The 20,291-nt window shown below is 38.0% G+C and overlaps 1 protein-coding gene across 3 annotated transcripts in view; it reads left to right on the plus strand.

Moving 5' to 3' along the window:
* The window catches only part of BRIP1 (BRCA1 interacting helicase 1), a 182,294-nt gene that overhangs the window by 106,860 nt on the left and 55,143 nt on the right, over nucleotides 1-20,291 (plus strand). For all 3 annotated transcript variants that reach the window (XM_061390217.1, XM_061390216.1, XM_061390218.1), the window contains exons 15-16: nucleotides 14,919-15,078; nucleotides 16,038-16,159. In XM_061390217.1, the coding sequence (XP_061246201.1) occupies nucleotides 14,919-15,078; nucleotides 16,038-16,159 (282 nt within the window). The remainder of the gene's footprint in view (nucleotides 1-14,918; nucleotides 15,079-16,037; nucleotides 16,160-20,291) is intronic.

The raw sequence follows: 20,291 nt of genomic DNA on the forward strand, positions 1-20,291 counted from the left end.
AGTGTAGGAAGTTGTTTCAATAGAAATGAATATTTGTGGCTTTCTCATATTTTATATTTGGATGCAGCAAGAATTAAGGATATGCCCTTTTTTTCCTTTAATTTAAAATGTTATAAAAATATACTACTGCTAATTTCTCATTTTTATTTCTGCTTTCAAGGAAGTGTGTATTGTTCCTAACATATGCCAACTATCAGTACATATCAACTGAACCAAAGAAAGTAGGTATTTCTTAAATATTAGTACCCTGTGAAATGAATGTGACAGATCATCTTCAGATGGAAAGATATGACAGCTTTTACCTAAGAAATAAATTATGTGAAAAAGATTACAAAAGATGGTAGTCTGTTTAGGCAGGCCTATTAAAAGCATTAAGACTTGAGTACTGGCTATTAAAGTGAGTAAATGGCAATATTATAAAGTTAAACACATGCCAAAAAACATTTTCCAGAGGACCAGGATTGTAACAATACCATTAATGAGGGCAAGGAGGTCTTAATGCAATTTACACTTTCTAAAGTTTCAAAAAGAGGCTTTGAGTTAGTGCATTATTAATGTACTGAACATCTGGAACTGTGTAAAAGCTATAGACATTGAGCATATGCAGGATTTCCCCACTAGGTTGCATTCTAACTTACTGCCTCCCTAGTGAGATACCGGTTTTAAAAAGTTTGAAAAAATAAAATGACAATATCCAGATAAGGCATAAACATTCAAAAATGTCTTTTAATTTGTGAGGTCCTACACAAAAATGTTTTTTCTGACCTTATCAAATCTAAGTGATGTGAATGTCAATGAGTAGATTAAATCATCTGTATCACTGTGCATAGACTAGACTCTCTGTATGTGAATAACATTTGCTGTTTATGAGCTAAGTAAACTTTTGTAACAGATTCTTCATATTTTTTACATATATATGTCAAAACCTGAGAGATGATTCTGTGTCAGTGTACTTTACTCCAGGTTTCTTGATTTTTAGGTGTTTTGTTGGGATACTTAAGAAAATTTTAAAAGTTGAGGGTATTGGGTATATAGTTTTGTATGAATTTTCTGGCAAGGGGCAAGTAATTAAGATGTATATAGATGGCTATTTGAGTGTCACCTGTAATGAGAATGGGAAAACTATAGACCTATTTTTTTTTAATTTAAAACCAAAAATTTGCCACAGACCATTTTCTCCAAGTAATCAGTATGTTTTTTTGCTATAGAGCTACACTCTAGATTTGCATATATCTCCTGTATAATCCTGAAAAGAATTCTGGCTTTTAAAGTACTTAAAAGAATCTTCATGGAAGAGGTTACAATAAACACATTGTGTTCTGTGGTAATATTGTCTCATAGTCACCAAATCCCCTGATCCCTTTTTCACAGTGTTCCCAGTACCTCCTTACCTGAACTAGAATCTGGATATACACAGAGGACATGCCATTTTCTTGTCAATCCTTTCACATTGTGATTGCTTTTTTCTCCGTAGTACCTCAGGATTGGTATCCTATTTACTTTCCATTGCTCTTTCTAAGCCATAACCTCTCCATCTTTTTTTGGAAGGAAGGGAAAAAAGAAAGGAAAGGAAAAAGAGAAACTCACCAACAGAAAACTCTAGTCTCTCGGTTCATATCTTTTATTTATTTTTTTTTTTTGGTTCATATCTTTTAATCATGTCATCCTTTCTGCTTCATCTTTATTGATATGTTATAGATCACATGAATACTCTTATCAAGGACTTTGGCACCTGACTTTATAGGGAGTTTTTTTTTCCTCCTCCTTTACTACCTTCTCTGATCTTCCTTTTTTTTTAACCTTCCTTTTTTTATTCATTTGTTAAATTCATTCAACAAATATGTATTGTCCACTTTCTAGGTACTGGACAGTTAGCAGTGAGCAAGACAAACAAAAATCATTCCGGGGTAAGAGACAGAAAATAAACCAGATGTATAGAAAGATTCTTATGTATTAGATGATGCCATGGACCAAATGTTTATACCTTCCCTGTGCTCAAATTCATATGTTGAATCCCTGACCCCCTCAGTGTGGCTGTGTTTAGGAATGAAGACTCACAGAAAGTAATTAAGGTTAAATGCAATCATAAGGGTGAGACCCTGATCTGATAGCATTAATGTCTGTACTAGAAGAGATACTGGAAATCTTGCTGTCTCCCCCACAGCATGAGCAAAGAGGAAAAAGTGTGTGAGGATTCAGTAAGGTGGCCATCTGCAAGCCTGGAAGAGAATCTCACCAGGAAATGAATCAGCCAGCACCTTGATCTTCAACCTCCCAGTGTCAAGAACTGTAAAAAATAAATTTCTATTTAAATTACCCCATCTGTGGTATATTTTCTCCAGCTTTATTGAAGTATTATTGAATATATATATATAAGTTTAAGTTTATGATTTGATATGTATATTTATTATGAAATGACTGGAGTTTTTGTTTGTTTTAATGGAAGCTAAGGGCTTCCCTGGTGAAGAATCTGCCTGCAATGAGGCAGACCCAGGTTTGATCCCTTGATTGGGAAGATCCCCTGGAGAAGGGAATGGCTGCCCACATGAATATTCTTGCCTGGAGAATTCCGTGGACAGAGGAGCCTGGCAGGCTACAGTCCATAGGGTTTCAAAGAGTTGGACACAACTGAGTGAAGAATCTGCCTGCAATGAGGCAGACCCAGGTTTGATCCCTTGATTGGGAAGATCCCCTGGAGAAGGGAATGGCTGCCCACATGAATATTCTTGCCTGGAGAATTCCGTGGACAGAGGAGCCTGGCAGGCTACAGTCCATAGGGTTTCAAAGAGTTGGACACAACTGAGTGATTAACAGTTCACTTTGACTGAGTGGACTAGTACAGACAGATAATGGTAAGCTCTGTGTAGAAAAATAATAATGCAAAGAAGAGGGAAATGGAATTCCTAGGGGAGTGGATAGAGGTACTTTAGAATTTTAGTTGGATGGTTCTGCAAAGCCTGTCAGAGAAGGTGACTTTGAGTAAAGGCCTAAAAGAAGTGGGGAAGCAAACTATTCTGATATGGGGGAAGAATATTCAGACAGAAGGAACCTTGTGGAAGAAGAGTACTGTTTTGTTTGATCGATAAGAAGACTGTGTTATGTGTGTGTGTGTGTGTGTGTGTGTGTGTTCATCACTCAGTCATGTCCAATTATTTGCGACCCCACTAGCCTGCCAGTCTCCTCTGTCCGTGAAATTTTCCAAAACACTGGAGTGGGTTGCTGTTTGCTTCTCCTTTTCCTTCTGGGATCTTCCTAACCCAGGAATCAAACCCAGGTCTCCTGCACTGCAAGCAGATTCTTTGCCTTGTTTGATCAACAGGAAGACTACCCTGGTTGAAGCTGAGTAGGGGAGAGGTAAGAGGTGTCACCTCTCAGGTGAATCTCAGGCCAGAGAAGTAGCTGTGGTAAAATCAAGCCACAGTAGGGCTTGGATTTTATTCTGATATGGTAGGAAGCCATTGGAGGCTTTAGACTTAATTTTAAAAGGATTGTGCTGGCTGCTGTATGGAAGCAGACTGTAGAGAGCATAAGAAGCATGGTGACTGTATAAGAGTCAGCGCTAATAACTTATGTGAGAGATGGTAGTGACGTGGACCACTATGGTAGCAGTGTTTGGAGTCTAGACAATATTTGAAAGCAGTGGTGGTAGGAATTGCTGATCATATTTCAGGTGTTTGGAACAGCTCTGACATTGGCCTGGACTTAGGGAAACTTCATAATCAAATACAGACCTTGGAACACTCTCGACTGGATTTTACCGCCACTGGAGCAGCTAATGACTTTTTTCACACCTTCTCTAACTTTATTTCTGGAAAAAACATTCTGTCTAATCTTCTCAGAATCATTCTTCCTTGTATTGTCAGGATTCTTCGGCAGAACATTCAGAAGCTCGCGACTGAGCTGCATCTGGCTGTTTTAAGAAATAAAAAAGGTGGAGATGCTGGGAGCCATCTCCTGGCATATTGAATATTGAGTGCAGCACTTTCACAGCATCATCTTTCAGGATCTGGAATAGCTCAACTGGAATTCTATCACTGCCGTGAGCCAGCGTGAGGAACTCCACCCATGGCAAAGGTCATGAGGAAGGAGGCTCGGCATACGCCTCAGGAGTCCCCCTGGAAATTCTCGAGCATCTACCCCCAAAACCAGAGTCTGCCTACTTTACTGCTTTGTGCTCTCACCTACCCCTCTGACTTTACAGGGGGCTGTCCCCCACTACCTCTCTCTGAAAAAGAGTTAACTTACAGCTCCAGTTAATAAAGTTCCTGGGTCTGATAGTGTTTCAACCTACAATCTCCTTTGGAAGTCCTCTAGCCTGCCTGAATAGGTTTTTCCGGCCACAGGTGATTGCTCAGAGCCTCCCAACTGTGAGAGGCATGAGATGTTCTAAACTGTCTAAATACAGATTCCTTTGGGCAGTTAAAAGATTGATTAGAAATTGTATTGGTGAAGGGTTTTTCACTTGTTGGGCCAATGTTTGCTGCTAAGTCTCCATATCCCTTACCTGCTGTGTCCCTGGCAGTGTTTGTAACCTTGGACCCCTGAGTTAATTCTTTTACTTGTTATAGCCCACCACACCTTTGCCCTATAGGAATGCAACTTTATCTAATGCTTTTGAAGGGTGGCTCCTGACCTTTAGAGAAAAATAAGTTTTCTGAAGAAAGGGTCTTAAAATGTTAACAGGCCTCCGGGCCAGAAGATGATGCAAATCACCTAAACTTTTGCATATGATAAGTTTGCAGGAAGAAAGCCTGGCTTACTGCATGTCTCTACCCCTTCCCCCATTATCCTCTATGCATAACTTAAGGTATAAAAACTACTTTGGAAAATAAAGTGCGGGCCTTGTTCACCGAAACTTGGTCTCCCCATGTCGTTCTTTCTCTCACCTTCTGGCTGAATTATTCAGCCTCTTTTCTCCCCTGAATTTCCTCACTGAGCTATCCTTACTTCAGCCTCTCTTCTCCACTGAATTTCCTCACTGAGCTATCCTTATTTAACCACTCTTTATATCCTTAATTAACGTTTAATTAAGCAGTTGTTTCCTGATCCTCGCCGACGCCGTCCCCGCTTCGAATTCCCTGGATCCACCGGGGCTGGACCCTGGCGGGATTGGATGTGCAGTGTGATAGGGAGTAAGATTGTCTTGCTGCAGTCTTTTCTTTATTTGTACTCTGCTGCTGATCAGTCTCATCTGTATTCATTCTTGTTATGTCTGATTGTCTTGGTTTCCCAATTTATAGTTCAGTTCTGACTTTCCTATAAGTACCACACTCAAGAGAAAATACACCTCTTCTGTGTCTCCTCTATGATTAATAATCTACTACAACACAGCTTCACTTCTGACACCTGATATATGGGTTTCCATGCGTTAGACAATTGTGTGACGCCAGCTGAGAGTCCTACAGCTTAACTCAGTTATTACAGTATCTGTCTAGAACAGAGTGTCAGATACCAGAGGTTAAGGGCTCCATCCCACAAGACTGTTCCCACTTCAGACAGCAATCTCAAATCCAGGTTATCTGTGTATCTGACTGACCGACTATAAATTGAAGATTCTCACAGCTCCCTTCTCAAGTTTGATCAATGCACTAGAGTGGTTCACAGTTTGATTAATTCACTAGAGTGGTTCACAGAACTCAGAGAAACATTGACTTACATTTCAGTTCAGTTCAGTTCAGTCACTCAGTTGTGTCTGACTCTTTGCGACCCCATGGACTGCAGCACACCAGGCCTCCCTGTCCATCACCAACTCCCGGAGTTTACCCAAACTCGTGTCCATTGAGTCGGTGATGCCATCCAGCCATCTCATCCTCTGTCGTCCCCTTCTCTTCCCACCTTCAGTCTTTCCCAACATCAGGGTCTTTTCTAATGAGTCAGGTCTTCACATCAGGTGGTCAAAGTATTGGAGTTTCAGCTTCAGCATCAGTCCTTCCAGTGAACACTCAGGACTGATCTCCTTTAGGCTGGACTGGTTGGATCTCCTCGCAATCCAAGGGACTCTGAAGAGTCTTCTCCAACACCACAGTTCAAAAGCATCAATTCTTTAGCGCTCAGCTTTCTTCACGGTCCAACTCTCACATCCATACATGACCACTAGAAAAATCATAGCCTTGACTAGACGGACCTTTGTTGGCAAAGTAATGTCTCTGCTTTTTAATATGCTGTCTAGGTTCATCATAGCTTTCCTTCCAAGGAGTAAGCATCTTTTAATTTCACAGCTACAGTCACCATCTGCAGTGATTTTGGAGCCCCCAAAAATAAAGACTGACACTGTTTCCCCATCTATTACCCATGAAGTGATGGGACCAGATGCCATGATCTTAGTTTTCTGAATGTTGAGCTTCAAGACAACTTTTTCACTCTCCTCTTTCACTTTCATCAAGAGGCTCTTTAGTTCTTCTTCACTTTCTGCCATAAGGGTGGTGTCATCTGCATATCTGAGGTTATTGATATTTCTCCTGGAAATCTTTTGATTCCAGCTTGTGCTTCATCCAGCCCTGGGTTTCTCATGATATACTCTGCATATAATTTAAATAAGCAGGGTGACAATATACAGCCTTGACGAACTCCTTTTCCTATTTGGAACCAGTCTGTTGTTCCATGTCCAGTTCTGACTGTTGCTTCCTGACCTGCATACACGTTTCTCAAGAGGCAGGTCAGGTGGTCTGGTATTCCCATCTCTTTCAGAATTTTCCAGTTTATTGTGATCCACACAGTCAAAGGCTTTGGCATAGTCTACCAGCTTATTATAAAGGATATTATAAAAGATACAGTTGACTAGCCAGATGAAGTATATAGGGTGAGGTCTAGAAGAGGTGTGAGCATAGGAGCTTCTGTCTCCACAGAACTGAGGTATCTACCCTCTGGTATGTGAATACATTCACCAACCCAGAAGCTCTCTGAGCTTCATTCTTTTTGGTTTTATGCAGGTTTCGTTAGCCAGCAGTGTTGGCTAAATCATCGGGCATTGGCAGTTAACTCAGCCTATAGCCCCTTTCTCCTCCCTGGAGGTTGGAAGTAGGGTTGGAATTTTCATATACCTGGTTCATCAAAAGGATTCCTGACTATTCCAGCCTGTATAGCGTGTGTATGTATGTGTGAGTGTGTGTGTGTGTAAGCTTCCCTACACCAGCATTCATTTCTTGGATGCCAGCAGGATGTCCAAGAATTCAAGTCAGTTCTGACACTGTACACCCAGAGATAGAATCAGACTCCACAGATAAAGGGCTCAGAACCACAAGACCTCCCTCCACATCCTACACTAGTCTCACGCCCAGGTTGTTACCTATACTTTTGACAGACTGGCTGTAAACCAGAGGTTCCCACTACCCACTCTTTGGGGTTAATAATTTGCTAGAGTAGCCCACAGAATTGAGGAAAACCCGTTTACTCACTGGATTACAAATTTATTATAAAAGGATATTAAAGGATATCAGTCAGTAGCCAGATGGAGCAATACACAGTACAGGGTCCCAACAGCCGAGGGAGTGGGACTGAAGTGATGGGCTCCATAGACAACTAACCCTATCCTGAGCTGCTTTTCAAAAGTAACCTCATTAACATAACACAAGACATCTTTATCATTCTCAACACTTGGGAAATTCCAAGGATTTGGGGAGCTGAGCCAGGAATGGTAGATGAAGACCAAATATATATATATGTAGGTTATCTGAATGACCAAATGTGTATTTTTCTTGTAAGTCACAATATCACAGTTCTGCTGGCAATCAGCTGTTGTCCTCAGGTTGCCTGGGGACTGTCCAAACGTCAGGTGTGGTTGAAGGGACTTGCTATGAATAAATTTTCTAACCTTTAGATATGACTCTGGAGCTATTTCAGAAACTGAGAACCGAAGATGCCCCTAATAGTTCTTATTGCTCAGGAAATTCCAAGAGTTTTAGAAGCTCTGTGCCAAGAACAGGAACAAATCCAAATATATATATATGTATTTATATTTCTTTTATAAATCAGCATCACACACTGCTTCCTCAATATGTCAGTCTGAGCATCTATTTGTAATCTTTCCTCCCAGTCTTGGCCCTTTTCCAGTGTTGCCTTAAAGAGTGAAAGGTACTGCAGTTTATATTTGGACTAATCAGGTAATCTGGACTAAATATTTGGACTAATCAGGGGGTGTCTATGAGCCTTCTTCTCTCTTTCCTATCATCTCCAATCTAATATCCATGACAAATTGGGACTTACTCCTGGAATGCAAGCATTGTTCAACATCTGACAATCAATTAATATAATACACATTAATAAAATGAAAAAAAATGATCATTTTACATTGTGATTTTACATGCTGTAAAATATGTTATAAGGTATAATTCTTTTGGTATGTTGCTGAACTTTGTCTGCTAGTATAGGTTGAAGTTTTTGCATTGATATTTGTAAGGAATATTGGTCTATAGTTTATTTTTTGCCTATAGTGTCTTTGTTTGCCTTTTGTATCAGGGTAAGGCTGGCCTCTAGAATGGGTCAGGAAATATTCTCTTTTTTCATTCTCTTGGAAGACTGTGAGAAGGATTGATACTAATTCTTTAATATTTGATGGAATTCATCAGTGAAACCACCTGATCTAGGGATTTTCTTTGTTAGAAGGTTTTGATTACTGATTCAAACTCCTTACTTGTTATAAGTCAACTCAGATGTTCTATTCGTGATTCAGTTTTTTGAGATTGTGTATTTATAGGAATTTGTCCATTATGTCCTGATTATTATTCAATTTGGTAGCATACAATTGTTCATAGTATTATGATCCTTTTTATTTCTATAAAGTTGGTGGTAATGTCTCCACTTTCTTGTGTGGTTTGAGTAATGTGAGTCATTTTTTTTTTTTTTAGTCAGTCTAGCTAAATATTTGTCAATTTTGTTGATCTTCAAAGAACCAATGTTCATTCCTCTATTTTTTTTTTTTCTGTTCTCTATTTCATTTCTTTTTTCTTCTAACTTTTGGCTTAATTTGCTGTACTGTAAAATGCAGTTAGGTATTAATTTGAGGTCTTTTTAATGTTTGCATTTACAGCTAAAATATCTTTCATAGCACAGTTTCACTGTGTCTTGTAAGTTATATTTGTATTTTTGTTTTGATGTGTCCAAAGGTATTTTCTAATTTTCCTTGTAATTTCTGATTTTATCCAATGATTGTTTAAAAGTGTGTTGTTTATATTGTATAGCACAGGGAATTATAACAGTTATCCTGTAATAACTCATAATGGAATATAATCTACAAAAATATTGAATCCCTATTCTCTACACAAGAAACCAACATAATATTGTAAATCAACTGTACTTTAATTTTTAAAAAGTGTGTTGTTTCATTTTCATGTGAATTTTACAGTTTTCTTTCTGTTGTTGATTTCTATTTCCACCTCATTGTAGTCAGAAAAAACACTGAATCCTTTTAAAATGTGCTTTGTATTGTGGTCTAACCTGTGATCTATCCTAGAGGATGTTTGTTGTTTTTTTTTTCATATTTAAACTTGATTTTATTTTATTTTTAAACTTTACATAATTGTATTAGTTTTGCCAAATATCAAAATGAATCCACCACAGGTATACATGTGTTCCCCATCCTGAACCCTCCTCCCTCCTCCCTCCCCATACCATCCCTCTGGGTCGTCCCAGTGCACTAGCCCCAAGCATCCAGTATCGTGCATCAAACCTGGACTGGTAACTCGTTTCTTACATGATATTTTACATGTTTCAATGTCATTCTCCCAAATCTTCCCACCCTCTCCCTCTCCCACAGAGTCCATAAGACTGTTCTATACATCAGTGTCTCTTTTGCTGTCTCGTACACCGGGTTATTGTTACCATCTTTCTAAATTCCATATATATGCGTTAGTATACTGTGTTGATGTTTTTCCTTCTGGCTTACTTCACTCTGTATAATAGGCTCCAGTTTCATCCACCTCATTAGAACTGATTCAAATGTATTCTTTTTAATGGCTGAGTAATACTCCATTGTGTATATGTACCACAGCTTTCTTATCCATTCATCTGCTGATGGACATCTAGGTTGCTTCCATGTCCTGGCTATTATAAACAGTGCTGCGATGAACATTGGAGTACACGTGTCTCTTTCCCTTCTGGTTTCCTCAGTGTGTGTGCCTAGCAGTGGGATTACTGGATCATAAGGCAGTTCTATTTCCAGTTTTTTAAGGAATCTCCACACTGTTCTCCATAGTGGCTGTACTAGTTTGCATTCCCACCAACAGTGTAAGAGGGTTCCCTTTTCTCCACACCCTCTCCAGCATTTATTATTTGTAGACTTTTGGATCGCAGCCATTCTGACTGGTGTGAAATGGTACCTCATAGTGGTTTTGATTTGCATTTCTCTGATAATGAGTGATGTTGAGCATCTTTTCATGTGTTTGTTAGCCATCTGTATGTCTTCTTTGGAGAAATGTCTATTTAGTTCTTTGGCCCATTTTTTGATTGGGTCATTTATTTTTCTGGAGTTGAGCTGTAGGAGTTGCTTGTATATTTTTGAGATTAGTTGTTTGTCAGTTGCTTCATTTGCTATTATTTTCTCCCATTCTGAAGGCTGTCTTTTCACCTTGCTAATAGTTTCCTTTGATGTGCAGAAGCTTTTAAGGTTAATTAGGTCCCATCAAAACCCTGTGGTTACTAGAGGATGTTTTTACACACAACTGAGACGAATGTGTATTTTGCTTTGTTAGATGGAGTGTTCTGTATATGTCTGTTAGCTCTAATTAGTTTATGGTATTTTTCAAGTTCTCTTTATCTTGTTGAATTTCTATCTGGTTGTTTTGTTCATTATTGACATTGGAATGTTGAAGTTTGTTACTATTATAATAGAACTATTTGTTTCTCTCTGTTCTGTTAATTTTTTGTTTTGTATGTGTTCTGAGGCTCTGTTCTTATGTGTTTGTATGTTTATAATTGTATCTTCATGAATTGATGCTTTTTTGATATATAATTTTCTTTGTCTCTAACAATTTTTTACTTAAAGCCCACTTTTTATGGCTGTGTTTTATTTTCCAGCATCTTTTTTATTTCAACTGAAGGACTCCCCCTAGTATTTCTTGTAAGGAATCTCATGGTGATGAACTCCCCCAGTTTTTGTAATTCTGGGAAAGTTTCTCTCTCCTCCTCCTCACCACCTCTTAACCTCCTCCTCTTCCCATTCTTTCTGCATTTTGAGGGCCAATTTTTTTCTTTCAGCACTTTGAATATATTATCCCATTCCCTTCTTGTTTTGCTCTTGCTACTTTCAAAATTCTGTCTTTGATTTTTTGACAATTTGTTTATAATATGTCTCAGTGTAGCCTTCTTTGGATTCACCCTTTTTGGTGTCTGTTGGCTTCTTGAACCTGGATATCCATTCTCCCCTACCAGATATGAGAAGTTTCTGGCTACTAATTCTTTATAAATAAACTTTGTACCTTTCTCTCACTTTGTTTTTTTTTTGCCTTCTGTGTATATTTGTCTATTTGAGGGTGTCTTGTAAATCCCCCAGGCTTTCTTGACTCTATTTCATTCTCTTTTCTTTATATTTGTCTGACTAGATTATTTAAATGACCTGTGTTTTAGTTCACTGATTCTTTATTTTGATTGACTATGACTGCTGTTGAATCCCTCTGGTGAACTTTTTATGTCAGTTACTGTATTCTTCAGCTCCAAAATTTCTGTTTTGCTCTGTTTTATATTTTCTGTTTCTTTTTTTAAAATTCTCATTTTATTCATTTTTCATTTCCCTGAGCTTGTTGAGCATCTTTATGATGGTTGCTTTAAATTCTTCATCAGGTAAATCATATACCTCCATTCTTTATGGCTGATTTTCTGGCATTTATTTTGTTCCTTTGATTGGGTCATTTCCTCCTGTTTCTTCATTCCATGTGACTTTGGGTTTGTATCTACCCATTTAAAACAACAGCCACCTCTCCCAGTCTTTTATGGGCTGGTTCTGTACAGGGAAAGATCTTCACCAGTTCCAGTTGTAGATTCTGGAGGCCTCTCAAACCTTTTCTGTGGATGTTCCTTCTCTTAACTTGTGTGTGTAGATTCCTGATTAGAAGGATTTTTCAGTTTCTTTTTAATTGTGATATTCACAACTTATTTATAAACTTGTGGCCATTTTCATTGTCCATAAATTTCTGAAGTTCTTAGAATCCAAAATCAGTGGATAGAATGTCTTTTATAGTTATCCATTGTAGCAAATTTTGAAATATTGCATATATCACACCTGCTTTGAAATTTTTCTAAGCTTTTGTAAACAAATATTTCTAAATCATTTATAACCTTTTGATATTCTGAATTCTGTTCTGCATAATGGAGGAAAAATCCCTGCTGGATTTTGGGGGGAAATTTCTACTTTGATCCAATTTCCTTTTTATTTCTCAGATTTTTCTTTGTAAAGAGATATTAATCTATTAAAATGGAATATATTTTGGAATCATCAACTTAATGGTCTTCCTTAAGTAAAGTAAAAGTGAAAGTGAAGTCAGTCAGTAAAATGCTGTGTGTTTCTCCAGATTTTGAATGTTCAAAACACTGGAGTTGTTATTCTTTTGGATTCAAGGAATCAGAGGTGAAATATTATCTGTGTTTTCAGAAAACAGTATAGCACCATTGAATTTAATTCTATTAAGAATCAATAATTATGCAGATTCGTGATATTTTTCATCTGGTTTTACATCCTTGGGATATTTTTATGCTCTTCTAACTGAATTACAGCAGCTAAAAGAGACTAAGAATTTGCATGATGAGAAACTTTGATTCAGAAGGTGTATATTCAAAAAGTAAATTCTAATAGCCAAAGTAAAGAAGTTTTTTATACTAATAATATCCCTGTTGTTTTTTACCTATTAACGTGGTGTTATGGGAAAATTTTATTCTTACTGATCAGAATACCCTGATCAATGTATAATATGCAATGAATTGTTTTACCAATTAGTGATTTTCTTAGTGTGTTCTAGTTGTTGGAATAAAATACTCCGGACCTGGTAGCTTATGAACAGTGGATCATATTTCTCATAGCCCTGCTGGAAGTCCCAGATTAGGGTGCCAGCATGGTTGGGTGAGGACCCTCTTCCTGTGGGGAGCCAGTTCTCTCTTGCTATGCCCTCGTGGTAGAAGGGGCAAAGGAACTCTGTGAGATCTCAAAAATAAGAGCAGTATCCCATTTGTGAAAGCTCCATGCTCATGACCAAATCACTTTTAAAGACCCCACTTCCAAATACTTTTAGCTTTAGAGATTAGGATTTCAACATAGGATTTTGGAGGGATACAAACATTTAGACCATAGCAGTGATTTGGACAGAGGAGCCTGGTGGGCTGCAGTCCATGAGGTCGCTAGGAGTCGGATTCGACTGAGCGACTTCACTTTCACTTTTCACTTTCCTGCATTGGAGAAGGAAATGGGAACCCACTCCAGTGTTCTTGCCTGGAGAATCCCAGGGTCAGGGGAGCTTGTGGGCTGCCGTCTCTGGGGTCGCACAGAGTCGCACACGACTGAAGCGACTTAGCAGCAGCAGCAGTGATTTTTTAAAAAATTTGTTTTGTTGTCTTATTATTGTTTCCAAAAATAGATATGTTAAAATTCTGAAGAAATAAATCATCTTACAAAAATTAATTTTTGTTCTCTGGAGGTTTGAAGTAATTTCTTGATGCTTGCCTAGATTGTGACTTCCCTGGTAGCTCAGATGGTAAAGTATCTGCCTACAATGTGGGAGATCTGGGTTCGATCCTGGGTTGGGAGGATCCCCTGGAGAAGGAAGTGGCAACCCAATCCAGTACTCTTGCCTGGAAAATCCCATGGATGGAGGAGCCTGATAGGCTACAGTCCATGGGGTCATAAAGAGTTAGACACGGCTGAGAACCTTCACTTCACTCACTGCCTATATTGTAATAATTGGCCCATATTACATAGAACTCTTTGCATAAAACAAGTAAAACAGTTCAACTTAAGTCATAATAATCTCTACCACTGTTTTTTTTTTTAATTTATTTCAATTCTTATCTTTACTAACTTCTGCTTTCTTATTACCTTTATTCCATACCACATGTTTTGGATTATGGGTATGTTTTTTAGTCATTCAGATCTAAAGATGTCATGAATTCTGTTGATTTCTTCTCTGTATGTTCTCTTTTGTTGTTATTTATTTTCTTTTTGCAGCTTTATTGAGATATAATTGGCATATAACCCATATGCTCTTTAAGAATATAATCTTTAGTGTTGAGCTTGTATGTTTGTTTTTTTTTCACTAACTTTATGTTATTGACTTTTAATCTAAGTTTGTATTGTTGTTAGAATACGTGGTTAATCTGATATTCTTTGAAATTTGTTGAAAGTCCTTTTGTAATCTGTCATACGGTTGTTTTTGTAAATGTTCCATTTGTGCTTTTATGTTTTGTACTTGTTGGCTGCCTGAGGTTCTGTTTATATATTTGCTCAATTCAGTTGATCAGTGATGATCAAATTTTCAAGCAGCATGGCTGCCTATGTACTATGTAAAATGATCTTTAAAAATCTTCATTTAATTAAGGATATTAAGAACTTTACCTTAGATTTAGAGATAACTTAAAATTTATGAACTTCGAAGTAATTTTTTTCCTGCTTCTGAAATCCCCAAGATAGCAATGATAGACATAGTAGCAGTAGCAGCAGTAATGTTAGAAGCAATAATAATGATAACAGCAGCCATAGCAGCCACCATCCATGAAGCTCTTACTGTGTGCAGGGCCTCATTCAAAGCTTTCTAAATTGGTTAATGAATTTACCCAGTCACAGCTCTATGACATATAATTGTTTTCCTCATTTTTTAGACTAAAACACAGAAATGTTAATACTCTTGCCATAGTCATGTTGTAATCAGATTGTCTTTAAACAGATAAATATGTTTGTTCAGTTGGATACACAAGAAACTCAATGTTTTCTTTCCCCTTTTCAGTTATTAGAAAAGTTAAAAGAACGTTGGCTCTCTACTGGCTTATGGCATAATCTGGAGTTGGTGAAGACAGTCATTGTAGAACCACAGGGAGGAGAAAAAATTGATTTTGATGAATTACTGCAGATGTACTATGATGCAATCAAGTACAAAGGAGAAAAAGGTAAATGGAAATTATTTGATAGTGAAAAAATTTTTTTACCATAAAGTGACAAGTTGGTACTGTTAGAATTGTATTTGTATTGCCTTTTTTTCAAAAATTATTTCTATAATCCTGAGTGAAAAGAAAATTAAGTTAAAGAAATTCTTCTGTTTGGAATTGTTCTCCTATGAGTACTTTCACTTGAAGATGCCAGTTCAGTTTTAAGAAATGGGATGCCTTCAGGTATTATCCTATAAACTTCCTTAAACTACCTAAAATGTTTTATCAAAGAAGATGGTAGAGTATGCATTAATATCTTCCTTACTACTAGTGGAAGGAGGTTCCATTTTTATGCAAAAATATACTTTGTGCTTATATTTAATTGCGTAAAGTAAACATAACTGAAGGCTAAATTTCAAAGTTAGAAAATGCCCATAAAACATTTCACAGAAAGGGCTAATAATAATAACTTATGAACAGTGAAACATCACAAAGATGCTATAACATAATTGTCAATATCCTTGTATGATAAGATTATGCACATTCTGTGTGTGTATGTTTTAAATACTTTGCAGTATAATATTGATCTAATGATACAGAGTCCTTTAAATCCTTCTGATAACTTTGCATTCTGGTGGTAAAGGTAGTGATCTCAATTTCAGATATTTTAAAGATAAAACAGTTGATTCACAATTGCTCAGTTCACATGCAGGTTATTTCTCTGACATGGTTTTTCTATATAGTTTAACTGGGAGATACACAGTTTGTAAATTGATCCTACCATGTTGTGTCAAAATGTAATTTTGTTTTATTTGAAGACATTGAACTTTAAAAACTTTATCTCACAGTAGTTTTTAATTTTGAGTCCTTTTAATTTGATATTATAGTTAATAATCAGATCTTTTCAAAATGACAAGAATAAGACATTTTCTGGGAATCTTGATTATGCTTTTAAAAATGTTGATTTTCTGTTGCTTAAGATGGAGCCCTCCTGGTGGCAGTTTGTCGTGGTAAAGTGAGTGAGGGTCTGGATTTCTCAGATGATAATGCCCGCGCTGTCGTAACAATAGGAATTCCTTTTCCAAATGTGAAAGATCTTCAGGTAGGCCATCAAAGCCTTAGAAGTTGTATTTATCACAGAAGTTGTTCGTTTTGTGTAAAGTTAACTATACATTTTTCTTGTATCCTCAGACATTCTATGTTAATACTCTAGTGACTCAGAATGAGTGAGAAAGGTTTAGTAGATTTGGCTTTATTTTTAACCTGCACCGTCTTTTACTCAAAACGAATGCTTTTCAAAGTATAGGACTGGATCAAGAGCATCAGTACCACTTGTGTCATCTGCATCATCAGTATCAAGTAACAGAAATACATATTTGCAGGTTCCATCCAGTGCTCCTGAATCAGAAACTCTGGAGATAGACCCCAGCAATCTGTGTTTTATCAAACTCTGAGCCACAGACTGACAGAGAACCCCCCAGGGAATTCTAGGGCCCTTTCTTCTCTCCGATGCCATGTCTTGCCCTGCAGATTTCAGTGATTTTTGCTGCTACAAGTTCTGCTGTCTTCCACTTCAGCTCAGCAGGACCACCGAACTCTGCTTGTACTTCTGTGTTCTGCGCTATTGTTGAAAAATTATACCCAGAAGAGCACTGAGAGTCATGGAGTTCACCTAATGGATTTCCCTTGTCTCTGAGATTACAGTCTTATGCTGCCCTGTGTCTGCCCCGCTGAAAGCAGTTGCTTTATTTATTTTGTCCAATTTACAGTTACTTACAGTGGGAGGAATATTCCTAAGACAGTTATTCTGCGTTGGCCAGAAACAGGAGTTTTGTTTCACTATCACTGATTGTTCACTAAAAATTTTTGAAAACTATTTGTTGTAATAATTTGAATCCTAGGGTGATATTATCTTTATTGGGAAGAATTTTCTTTTATTGCTACAGGAATTTGAAGGTGCTAGGAATCTGAGACCAAGACTTAAGGTTTTCTGACTCTACTGAGTATAATCTGTATCCCTTTCAGGATGCAACCTGTTAGGATCTCATATTAAAGCAAGAATTCTTTCCCTCAGTAATTATCTTTTTCATTGATAATATTTTACTAGACATTTGGAATTACCTAGTATTAACAATGTTAATATTTCTCAAGTTAGCTCCTATACTCTCCTAACCTCTGGTCCTCCTCAATATTTCTGAAAGTCCTCAAGGGATATTTAATCCTTTCAGTCTTCAGTAACTTTGTTGGCTTCCATTGCCTTTCTCCAGCCACAAGTGTTAGTACTGAAAGTTTTGATGACCGTTCATTAGGGCTCCTTTTCTAAAATGGCGAATGCTGCCTCTGACTAGTACTATGATGAAACAGTAGACATCTACTCAAGAAAACTGTTGGTTTCACCCTCAACGGCATTAATGCTCATTCCACTGAAACTAAGTGCTGTTGATGGCACTGCTATTAGCAGTGGTAGTGTCTTTTTTGAATGTCTTAACATTTTATCTTGAGTATATTTACAGTGTTATATTACTGTACAGATGCTGCTTTGTTTAAGCAGAAAGAATCCCACACTTTCTACCACACGTTCTTCCCATGTCTTAAATATAAATTTTTTCCCCTGAAACTAGCACTTTGACCTTTTGCTTGTATCGTCTTTCACTCTTGGACCTATATATGAGTCCTTGAGAGCTGGAAAAGGAGATAGCTTTATGGCTAATAACTGGGTTGTATTAAATATCACACTCACAAAGTAACAAGCCCTGAAAGGATTCACATCAAACTCATAATAGTGATTATGTATGAGAAGAGAAAGGAATGATTTTGGAGGTAGTTATCAGGGACCTTATTAACTAGTTAATATTAGCTACTAACTAGCTTAACTAGTTATCAGGGACTTTCCTGTCCCCAGTGACTTTAGCTTTTCCTATAATGTTTGTTTTACTAAAAAACAAACAGAAAGAAAATATAGTGAGAACATAATTGTTTACTTTGTTATTCTTTGAAAAACATCCTTAAAATTAAATAGTGTTTACTTGTGAAGAAAAAAATATACATTTACATTCTATTTTCTTTATCCTCTCTCACAACAGCTGTGATTCTGGGTCTTGTTTATTGCACCAGTCTTGGGCTTCTTAATGCTTTCTTTCCTCAGGATAAGTTCTTCCCAGGCAGCATCTCAGTCTGTCATTGAAAAACAAAAAAAAGATACCGGTGACATGCTCTGACATTCCTCAGTCATGGTCTTGCTTGTCTGTGCTTATCTGAAATCCAATGGCTCTAGTTATACAAAACAGCAAAATCACAGACGCTTCAGTGAGGTCTGCACAGGGAGGAGGAAGGTTATTCTAAAGGCGTTTCCCTAGTGGTTCCTAAAGGGGGCAAGTAGATGGACCCAAGAATAGTCTAAGCTGCAGGATCAATGGACAAATGAAGAGGAAAAGTCTTTACTGGAAAGACTTGTAAGGGAAAGTGTATTTCTTGATGCTGTATTTCTGGGCCAGTCCTTCCTAACAAACAATTCTAAAATTCAGTGGCTTGAAACACCAGTCATTCACTGTGGGTCAACATCTATGAGGGTGGGGTGGGCAATAGATGATTTCAGCTGAGCTTAGTTGCCTTGCTATGGTTTGACCAGCATAGGTTGAGTTCAACTGGATCAGCTCTGCTGTACATGTATCTCATCCTTTGTGAACCAACAGACCAGCCAAAACATGTTATCATTGCAATGGCAGAGGTGCAGGAGGCAAGCTTGACTGTCTAAGCAATTATCAAACACCTACCTCTGTCACATTAGCTAACACGTAGCCTAAAGTATGTCACATGCACAAGCCCTAAGTCAGCAGTGGTTGGGGGTGGTGGTGGTGGATATTTTCCATTACATATGATAAAGGGCTAAGAATAAGGACTCCAAAATGAAGTCTTGGCCTTTAAAAAAAAATAATAATAATAATTAAAGCATGTTTATGGCTTCCCAAAGCCTTTGACTGTGTGGATCGCACTTCTGAAAGAGATGGGAATACTAGACCACCTGACCTGCTTCTTGAGAAACCTATATGCAGGTCAGGAAGCAACAGTTAGAACTGGACATGGAACAACTGACTGGTTCCAAATAGGAAAAGGAGTACGTCAAGGCTGTCCCTGCTTATTTAAATTATATGCAGAGTACATCACGAGAAATGCTGGGCTGGAAGAAGCACAAGCTGGAATCAAGATTGCTGGTAGAAATATCAATAATCTCAGATATGCAGATGACACCACCCTTGTGACAGAAAGTGAAGAGGAACTAAAAAGCCTCTTGGTGAAAGTGAAAGTGGAGAGTGAAAAAGTTGGTTTAAAGCTCAACATTCAGAAAATGAAGATCATGGCGTCTGGTCCCATCACTTCATGGGAAATAGATGGGGAAACAGTGGAAACAGTGTCAGACTTTATTTTTTGGGCTCCAAAATCACTGCAGATGGTGATTGCAGCCATGAAATTAAAAGACGCTTACTCCTTGGAAGGAGGATTATGACCAACCTAGATAGCATATTCAAAAGCAGAGACATTACTTTGCCAACAAAGGTCCGTCTAGTCAAGGCTATGGTTTTTCCTGTGGTCATGTATGGATGTGAGAGTTGGACTGTGAAGAAAGCTGAGCGCCAAAGAATTGATGCTTTTGAACTGTGGTGTTGGAGAAGACTCTTGAGAGTCCCTTGGACTGCAAGGAGATCCAACCAGTCCATTCTAAAGGAGATCAGTCCTGAGTGTTCATTGGAAGGACTGATGCTAAAGCTGAAACTCCAGTACTTTGGCCACCTCATGCAAAGGGTTGACTCATTGGAAAAGACTCTGATGCTGGGAGGGATTGGGGGCAGGAGGAGAAGGGGATGACAGAGGATGAGATGGCTGGATGGCATCACCGACTCGATGGACATGAGTTTGAGTGAACTCCGGGAGTTGGTGATGGACAGGGAGGCCTGGCGTGCTGCGATTCATGGGGTCGCAAAGAGTCGGACACGACTGAGTGACTGGACTGAACTGAACTGAACTGATGGCTTCCCTGGTGGCTCAGATAGTAAAGAATCTGCCTGCAGTGCAGGCAGGATATAAGATATCCTGTCATCCCCTTCTTCTCCTGCCTTCAATCTTTCCCAGGATCAGGGTCTTTTCCAATGAGTCAGTTAGGATATAAAAAATACAAAAGTTTGAAATTTTAATAGAGTCCACATTATGTTTTGCTGTTTCTGCCTGTGCTTTTGGTG

This window comes from Bos javanicus, chromosome 19, assembly GCF_032452875.1.
Source record: "Bos javanicus breed banteng chromosome 19, ARS-OSU_banteng_1.0, whole genome shotgun sequence".
NCBI lineage: Eukaryota > Metazoa > Chordata > Mammalia > Artiodactyla > Bovidae > Bos > Bos javanicus.